Here is a 10,046-nt window from a genome sequence, read left to right on the forward strand (position 1 = left end):
AGAGATAGTCGAAGCTTTGTCAAAATCTCTCTAAGCTTTCTTCTTCATCAAGAGAAACCAAGAGACTAGAGTTAGTGTTTTTACTGTAAACACTATTGTAATACATTAGACAAGCCTTCTAAGGCTAATATACAGATTCGTGGACTAGGAACAGTTAATGTCCGAATCATGTAAAAATCTTTGTCTACTTCATTTATTGCTTTTATTACTTTGTGAGCTCTTATTTAACTAATTAATTTTTGAAAATCTCGATAAATACCTATATATAGGACCATCCATCTTTTGTAATAATTAATGGATCCCAAATTTCAGTCTAAATGACGCTGTCAAAATCTTTCTATATATTTTATCACTGTAAGAATTTCGATCATAATACAAGTAACTCGTGGATTAGCTTTTATTAACGGTTTGAACTTTAGGTAAAATTTGTGTGTTTATCATTTTTTTTTACTTTAATTTATTTGGGTTCATTATATTTTTTAAGTTGAATAAAAACAATAAACAAAAACTTGCATTATGCATGATTACACTATATCGTCGAACCAAAGTCAAAGAAATTAAAAAAAATAGAAGAAAACAAAAACTAGATGTTTTAGAGAAATAAGATATTTTTTTTAATTGAATAATATTTTCTTAACTTGTCTAAATTATTATGTAATTAAGACACACAAAAATTTATAAATAACTTCACTCAAAAAATTTATATTGTGGAATAGAGAAATGTTAACTGGTAATTTATGGTGTGAAGATTATAAAATATAACATATACTGTTTAATAATTATATAGTGGCAAGTATATGGTATTAGATGCATTAAAATGATTGAATAACAAAGATGATCTTTCAAGTTGTTCAAACAAGTTGACAACATGATGGAGCACATTTCCGAGGATCTGCGGTTTGAAAAGATACTAATTTTTAGATCTTAATCATCACCCACTCATTTATATGTATATATCACTCACTTTAGATTTATATAAATATATATACATAATATATATGGTATAGTTGTGTGGCTGCTACGGCACAAAATGTTGGATAGCTGTTCAAAATGGCAGCTCATACAGAAACGGAGACATATTCAGTTCTCGCGAGTTCTGCGTTGCATCAGCACGAGAGTTAACACATATTATTACTCTTAAATATACATATACATTACACATATATGGATGGTCCTTTCTTTCCAAAATTACAAGCAACATATATCATGCATAAATACGATGACTTCATTAGTTTTGAGTTCTTTTTCTCTTCATGTTAATAATAACCAGAAGTTTGCTCTCCTCGTAGACTGATGTATAACATATAAATAATTAACCTATTTAAGAAATCCCTGTTGCCAGAAAATAAATATACACAGAGACTAAGAAGATTAGCAACTTTAATTAAACACGCACACGAATCTGTGTATTTATGGAGATAGTGAAATAAGATTATACATAGTACTAATCTGTCTCGTGAGAAGAGATCAATGAAAACAGTTGAACGAACTGCTGCGCCATATATAAATATTTATATATAATATATAATATGTCTAGATACGCTTTTCATCGTTCTAATTAATATATAAATATGAATAATTGTTCGACCAATTATAATTTATAAATATACGTACTTGAACCATCATGATTCATATCAATCTTCAAAAGTCGGCCATAAAAATAGGGAATTATTAATTTCATAGTAATCAAATAAAATAAATGAATTTATGTACAATCTACATCAAAAATTACAAGTCATGTACACTAGTACAGTAGTACTATAACTATAGGCCTAGGGCTTTCTAGCTTGTTTTCTATTAAATCCTCATCTCCAACTTGTACATATATATATTTAGAAAAAACCGATATTAGTATACATATATATATATATTAATAAATATATATAGTAGTTATTTGTGTGTCTGACATATAATTTCGGATCATATTCAAAGGACCTAAAAATATCAAGAAATTAGGGCACTCCTAAGCTATATCTCTCTTATATATATAAATATTTATATATCATGATCATTGATCACAACGAGCCAAAACTTAAAGAGAAATGAACTTTGGAAAGTATATCAAGACAAAATGCTATAAATCCAAAAAGTCTGTCTTTCATAATAATTTCATCTTGCAAGTTGGCAAATTACTTAGTTAATAGATGTTATATATATAGAGAAACAAATCAATGAGATGAAAAACTAATTAAATCCATTTTCGATGACTAACCCAAAACTAACTCATAAATTAATAATTAATTAGCACCATATTAATTTATCGATAGACATAAACATTACTTATATATATATATACTAGCTTCTCATAACTATATGATAGATATCTACACATATTAGGACTAGGGCAAGTTACTTTATACGTTACATGAAGAGAATAATTATGAGTTCATAATATCAAAAAAGTTTTAGGCAAATACTCTAGAGTGAAATTCTTATTTATATATCTATATATAGATAATGTTTCAGTTTGTAAAACCTAATATATATAGATGCTAATATATAGCTCTTGGAAAATAAAACTTTTATTTCCTGAAGATAAAAGAGAAGAAAAAAAAGGGGTAAAAAATATCTTCATATATGCGTCCCTGGATTTTTTCCAGAGTCTTCGGTAGCCAGCCATGACAGCCAATTAAAAAAATAAAAAATAAAAAAAATTACTATTATATATACTTTTTCGTACGTATAGAACTCATAAATAATAATAATAATATTACTTAAAAGTAGGTATGAATATGATTGCAGATTTGCAGGCAAATGCAAGTTGGATAACACAGCAATCTTTAACCTTTATTGACATGCTCATTAATTTGTTCCCTCCATTTTTTTTCTATATTTCAATACACACAGTATATTTATTTAATTATCAAAAATAAAAAAAATGAAAGAAAGAAGAGAGATACGAAGAAACATATTTCTTGTTTATGCAAATAAATTTATGGCAAACGTACGAGAGAAGGGGGTGGGTCCCATTTGGATAAATCCATAAAAAATATTTACAATTTTTCTAACAGAGAATTAGGATATAAAACAATCTAATAAAGACCAGACCACATATATTAATTAATTGAGAGATTCATTCAGTTCCAAAATGGAAAAATAATAACAAGGGAGAATAATTAATAGAAGATAAGCTAATTAATTAAACAACATGATATCGATGGTTATATCACTAGAGACCATATATATAATTTTTCATTTCTTCCAAATACAAATTATACTGAAATGGGAAAATAATAATGCATCTGATCAACTAGCACATATATATATATACATAGATATATATATATATATTTAATTTACATCACAGCTAGCATCAAGGGTAGCTGATCTAATAACATCAAGTACTTGAGGAGAGTCATACCAAACAGTAGATGGAAATATCCCGGATAAGCTATCCATCATCTGGGGCATGAAAACGTCGTCGTCAAACATCTCATAATAAGAAGCTGTATTATTATTACTAGTTGGTGTAGTAGTACTAGTAGTAGTCGTACTTGAACTCTCCACCACAAGATCAACGTCATGATCTTCTGATCCCATCTTGGCCGTTGGATCTTCGGTACCATAGTCTTCTTCTTTGTCGGCGGCCTCAAACTTGGTGGGGTCTGGGAACTCAGCATCTTGCCCAGTGAGTTCTTGAACCAAAGCCCTAAACTCAGAGGCACTGGTCTTCACCTTCATTGGATTCGAGATATAAACTACTTTGACCGGTGGCTTTTGCTTGTTGATACTTTTCTTCGTTTTGTTGGGAAATTTTGTTGATTTTTTCCCTTGATGAGCTGTATCACTACTACTGAGTAGCTTATGGATATTATTTTCCATAATAATAATATATTTCCAAAAGGTAATATTAGAAAAATAATGAGAGATAAATTCAACTCGAGAGCTATTTAAGGATGAGTTCTTAGAGATTTCATTTGAGAATATGGTTTTTAAAGGAAAAGTGGGTTTCTCGGAAAGAAAGAGAGAGAAAGATAAAAGGAGAAAATGAAGGAAAAACCCAAAGCTAAGAACAAATTGAAAATAAAAAGAAATAGTGTACGATGTGACATTAATGTCCAATTCGCATCACTCGCGCGTGTTATTTCTTCTCTTTCTTTTATAACAAAAATATACCTAAATAAAATGTTTCACTTTAGTTTATAATTTCTTTTCCATTATTTATATTTATACTTTTTTTTTTGAAAGATATATTTATACTTTTTGAAATACGTAAAAATGCAATGTATTCCTCCAAAATTATTAGAAAATTATATAATATACTCCTAAAAATTATATAATGTAATATATAGTAAGTTTTTTAATTTATATGTATGTGAAATAAATTATTTAAATATTATTTTATAGATTGTAAATTATTTTATTTTTTAAAAAAATTTATCGAATGACCTTAAATAATTAAAACTTATATAAATAGATTAATTTTTTTTTTCTTCTAAATGTCGAAACATTAGTATATTCTTTTTAGGAATGTGCATTGTAGAGGCATTCAAAAATATTTGATATACTATCATTCTACGCTAGTTCACTAGTAACCTAACTCTCTAATACTTTTCTAGCCTCTATATCTAATCCTAATGTTCTTTAAATATTTATGAAATATATAAATAAGGTTAGACAATAAAGAAGATGGTTATTTCTAGAAAAACTCTCTTATGTATAATCTTAATAAAAAAAAATATAATTGATAATCATTTTTATGACGCCTATTAACTTAGATTGTTAAGTGATAACCAAAAAACAAGTAGCATATTACTATTTGTCCACATATTTGTTGACATATTAAAAGCTTAATGAGATGTATTTTTTTTTAAAAAAAAACTAAATAAATATTTAAAATAATAAGACAATATTAATTAACAAAAAAAAAATTATTTAATTAAATAAAAAACAAAAATAAAAATGTGAAAAAAAGCCATAACGCATTTCGTCTCATCTTCCTCACCATTCCCTTTCTAGTAAGTAGATCAACCAAGCTAGGCCAAACTCTTGATCTCCCCATCACCATCTCTAGCGACAATGGGTAAAGACGAGTTTGATAGGGAGTGTAAAAGAAATTGATTCAAGTGATGAGGTGACACAAGGGCATGATGGAAATAATCACACTTGACCTTCCTCAGGCAGTGTGGGATTGCACAGCTTACCCGGTATTTCTCTTTACGAATCACAGGACTACTGACTGTCACAATCAACCCCTCTTATGGGGTCTGACGTCCTCGTCGACCACACTTTCGGCTGGGTCAAGGCTTTGATACCATTTGTAACGCCCCTGCTTCAAGCTCCATTGGGCCCTTACACCCACTGAATGATGGCTGTTATACACGAGTACGTCACTCTAGCTTCTTCTTGGAATGATGACTGACCCTACAAACCAACACGAGAGTTTCTAGCATGCTTTGTCCTTACTCGCACGCTTCCTGAGAAAACTTCACAGGAGGTCACCCATCTTGAAATTACCCCAGGTCAAGCACGCTTAATTGGGGAGTTCTTTTGTGATGGGCTATCAAAAAAATAAGATGCACCTTGTTGATATAGGTAGTACCAATCAATCCATTTAAGCCCTATCCAACAGTGTAGTCCCATACCTATACAATCTTAGAGTCATCCCATTTAACCTTCCCCAAGTGGTATAGGATTGCACAGCTTACCCGGTATTTTCCTTTACAGATCACGGGACTACTGGTTGTCACAGTGCATTTCTTGGGATTCAACTTCATTCCATATTTTGGGTGATGGAAAAAGCTTATTCTAGATCTTCGCTATGCTCCATGGAGGTTTTTTACTTTACCAGCAGTCATCAACATAACCTTTCATGTTCTTTCCCAAAACATCCTTGAATATTTTATTGACCAAATGTTGATACATGGCTTTGGCATTTTTCAATCCCAAAGGCGTGACTGTATAACAATAAATGCCCTTATCTACCTGGAAGCTAGTATGGTCTTGATCTACCACGCGCATCTTAATTTGGTTGTAAATAGAGTATGCATCCATGAAACTGAGAAGCTCATATCCAGATGTGGCGTCAACCATCTAATCTATTCGGGAAAGTGGAAAACAATCTTTTGGACAAGCTTTGTTTAAATATGTGAAATCATTGCACATTCTTCAGGTTCCATTAGTCTTTGGGACCAGTACTAGATTGTCTAGCCAGACTGGGTAAGGCTTCCCAGAGAAAATCTATATTGGTTAGCTTGTCTACTTCTGCTTTTACTACTTCCACTCAAACTGGATCAAACAACCTTCTCTTTTGATGAATTGGATCTGCCTTTGGGTTTACGTTGAAAGCATGGCAGATTACATGATGACTGATTCTAGTCATATCAAAATGGCTCCATGCCAACATACCACTGTTCTTCTTCATGGTTGATATGATTTGTTGCACACTTCTTCTACCTCTTCCATTAGTTCAATGATTCTCTCCACCCCCATGTGTTGATCTAGTACATCTTCTTCCCAAACTACCCCTAGTGCTAGCTAAGCGGGTTCTTTGGGTTCAACTGGATTCTCTTCTCGGACTACGCGAACAGTTTTGGTTAAGACATTATAGCAATTTCTCACACTTTTCTAATTACCCTTGATTGTTGTAATGCTTCCAGTATCACTTGGGAACTTCATACACAAATGGCGAATAAAAGTTACACTTCCAAAGTCTACTAGGACAGTCCTAGGATAACATTGTAGGCAGTGGGACATTCCACTACCACAAAGGTATAGTATTTGAAGGTTGATACTATGTTACTTCCAAAAATGTCTCCATTTAGTGTAATTGGAAGTTGTATTTTTCCTATTAGAATCAATGTATCTCCGTTGAAGCCTTGACGTTGAACTGGACATGATGTTAATTTTGTTTCCACCAGACCTATGGCTTCAAAAGAAGCTTTGAAGAGAATGTTGACAGAACTCCTATTATCTACGAGAATTCTGGACACTCTCTTATTTGCAATTTGAGCTTCTATCACCAATGGGTCATTATGTGAAAAATACACATGCTTAGAATCATCCTCTGTGAAAGTTATTGGAAGATTTAACATCAGAGGATGTTGAGTAGATGTTTGTACAAAATTACATGTTTCATCTTATTCCATTTCATTTAGGTATCATTTTTGTGTGTTTTCGGTGCTTCCAGCAATATGTGGGCCTCCAAGTACTATTGCCATGTGGTCATCTAGTGGTGGTGGAGAAATTCTAGGTGGATATGGGTTTCTAGGTTTGGGAGCAACAACAGGTCTTGTCGTTGGGGTATTTTGTACCCTTTGAGGGACTTGTATAGATGGATCTTATATTATAGGAGCTTGCAGATAACCTACTCCCTAAGGAGGATTTATGGCTTCGGGTTGTCTTGGAATAAAAACCGGTCCATGTGCTACTCCTTGTTTGGGGTAGATAATTGGTCTCCTTACCCAATTAGATAGATTGTCATTCTAGACTAATCTTTTGATTTCATCTTTCAAGTAATCACACTAATTTGTTGTATGTCTAATATCATCATGGTATACACATCTTTTATTCGGGTCCCTTTTGTGTCTTCCACCCTTGTACATTGGCAGAGGCTTTCTGTAGTGGACCATATTACAAATAGCTTTGTACACATTCTCCCGAGTATCGACCAAGCTAGTATACTCAGAGTATCTGGATTCTTGAGTTTTCCCTTTCTTTGAAGATTTATTTTGACTTGGAGCTTTGGACACTCTCTTCCTCCAGGAATGCCTCACGTTCGATTTTAGAACTTCCACTTTTAGTTTATTTGTCTGAGAGCAACACTGTTTTCAGTTTGTGCCACTCCAAAGTTGAAAAAACTAGTTTGTGTAGCTAGTTTTCCAGAAGCACCTGATTCGTATACTAATGGAGTTGTGAACATACTATTCAAAGGATGAATAATGGGTGTAAAAAACTACAGATTTTGAGTTGTTGTAATGTTGGTGGCTGGTGATGGAAGTACACCATAAGCTTAAGCATAAGTGTCTTCTAAATTGATGAATCCCTGGGCTCTGTATAAAAAGTTAGATAAAGAATCTGCTCTTTTTCGTTGAAGTTATCCCTGTAGTAAATATCTAGTGGTTATTCCTGATGTTAGAGCCACCATCTTCATATCATCAGTAACCTTTGTCTTTATAGCAACATCCATCATAAGCTAAATATACTTCTTAAGGCTTTCTCCTGGCTGTTGCTTGATGTTTGTTAAAAAACTAACCTCCAAGTTGAAATCCTTTGCTGTTATAATTTTTTTTCGAACATTATCTGTAAATCCTTCCAATTATGAATAGATCTGGGAGATAATCTTTTCCATCAGTCTTCCACGGTCTTGGTCAGAGTTGAAGAGAAACAAAGGCATTTTTCATCCTCACTTGCCTTTTCCACTTGCATCATTTGCATCATTCTAGTGTATTTGGATAAACGGTCCCTGGGGTTCGTTCTTCCTTCATACAACTCCATATATGGCATTCTGAAGTGTTCTGGCAGTTGTGCTTCTATGATTCTTTCCACACAAGGTTCTGTGTCTTCGTCTTTCGAGTCAAACCCAATTCCATTTTTCTTCCAGGAGATGCTCTCCGTGATCTTAGTTAGCTCTTCAATCTTAAATTCCATGCATTGAGTAGTTGTGTCTTGAGACTCTCTTCTGCAAATTCGGTCATTGATGTGATTTCTTAAATCATCTCCACAAGGCATGACTTTCTCGTTTCTAGCATTTTCCCTCTTGGCATTTAGTCGTGCCCGGAGATTATTTTTTGAGAGACTTCCACTTCCATCATCTAATATTGGATGAACTTCCTCCACATCATCACTCTAACTAGTGGAATTCTCAGGATAATTCTTATCTTTTTTGGTGGAAGACTTTCGTGCTTGTGCATGAGACTTTTCCTTATGCACAATTTTGCCTTTAGAATCAGTTCGGTGACCTTGCTCCGAAGCATTGGTTCTTTTCTTTTTCTTATGACGTTGACTTGTAGGGTTTGCTCTCTTATGTTGATCATTAGGAGCAACTTTTTTGGAGGTTTCTCCTATTTTTCCTTTCTCTTTATCCTTAAGAGGATTATGGGAGTCAGGATCTTTAGGTTTTGTTTTCCCGACATTATTTCCATGAGGATTGGTATCATTAGTTTCCATCAATATTCTTATTTTCTCCTCCAAATATAGCTTCCAACATTACAAATTTATCCAACATCATTCGTGTGATGCCAATTTTTATTTAGCTTCTTCTATTTTTTTGGCCATCCTAACGACTTCAGGATCTGACTCAAGGTGCTCATCTTCCTCATTGGCATCATTATCTTTTGGATCCACAGGATCTGAGTCCTTAGACTCGTCTTCTTTTTCTCCTTCATCGATAGGATCATCATGAAGGTTTTTCTCATCATGCTAATCTTTCCCTTTTTGGCACGTGGTCACCCTAGTGGGATCTTCATCAAGCCTAGTTTTGGTATTTAGATCAACATCATCTTGGTAATGAAGATCAAATTTTGTTGGATGAGTACCATAATTACTAAACGTAATCTTAGATGGTATCACTGCTTTCTTTAGCTCTCAATGAAAGCACTAAAATATTTACCAAGTTTTTTAGAAAACTAATTATTAAATATAAAAGGTAAGGAAAATATAATTTAGAGAGAAATATATGAATAAGACACTCAGAGATTTATGTGATTTGGGCATTAATGAGCCTTAGTCCACGAGTCAATATTATTAAGTATTTTTCTAGAAAAGCTTAAGGGATTACAGTAAGTATGAGCACTCTATTCTTTGCCTGAGCAAGTATGTCAAGAATTTCTAACCCTTTGTATGAAAGATTCAATGAGTAATTATAGTGTTATAGAGATCATATTAGTTACCATTTTCGATCTAATGGGGAGTTTACAAATGATATATTGACTTTGGACTTATCTGGAAAGGCCTGACCTATGAAGCACCTTGTGCATGCTGACGTGGAGGCCTTATCACGAAGTTAACTGTTCATACTATATCCTATATCCATGGGTAATTAATGACATATTAATTATCTAATTTCTAATCATCCAGTTTTTCTTTTTAGCAATATCTTATTCTCT

At 32.8% G+C, this 10,046-nt stretch overlaps 1 protein-coding gene across 2 annotated transcripts; it reads right to left on the reverse strand.

Annotated features, from left to right (window-relative positions):
• Positions 1-3,015: 3,015 nt before the first annotated feature.
• On the reverse strand, positions 3,016-3,983 carry LOC115698896 (sigma factor binding protein 2, chloroplastic). Of its 2 annotated transcripts, XM_061102616.1 has the most exons (2): positions 3,495-3,983; positions 3,016-3,402 (listed from the first exon to the last, which is right to left on the reverse strand). In XM_061102616.1, exons 1-2 carry the CDS (start codon positions 3,820-3,822, stop codon positions 3,392-3,394), a joined length of 339 nt encoding a protein of 112 aa, XP_060958599.1. In that variant the 5' UTR covers positions 3,823-3,983; the 3' UTR covers positions 3,016-3,391. The 2 variants fall into 2 exon arrangements, with proteins under 2 accessions (XP_060958599.1, XP_030481958.1); XM_030626098.2 differs by having other exon boundaries at positions 3,016-3,980.
• Positions 3,984-10,046: the final 6,063 nt, after the last annotated feature.

The sequence above is a fragment of the Cannabis sativa genome, chromosome 8, assembly GCF_029168945.1.
Source record: "Cannabis sativa cultivar Pink pepper isolate KNU-18-1 chromosome 8, ASM2916894v1, whole genome shotgun sequence".
NCBI classification, from domain to species: domain Eukaryota; kingdom Viridiplantae; phylum Streptophyta; class Magnoliopsida; order Rosales; family Cannabaceae; genus Cannabis; species Cannabis sativa.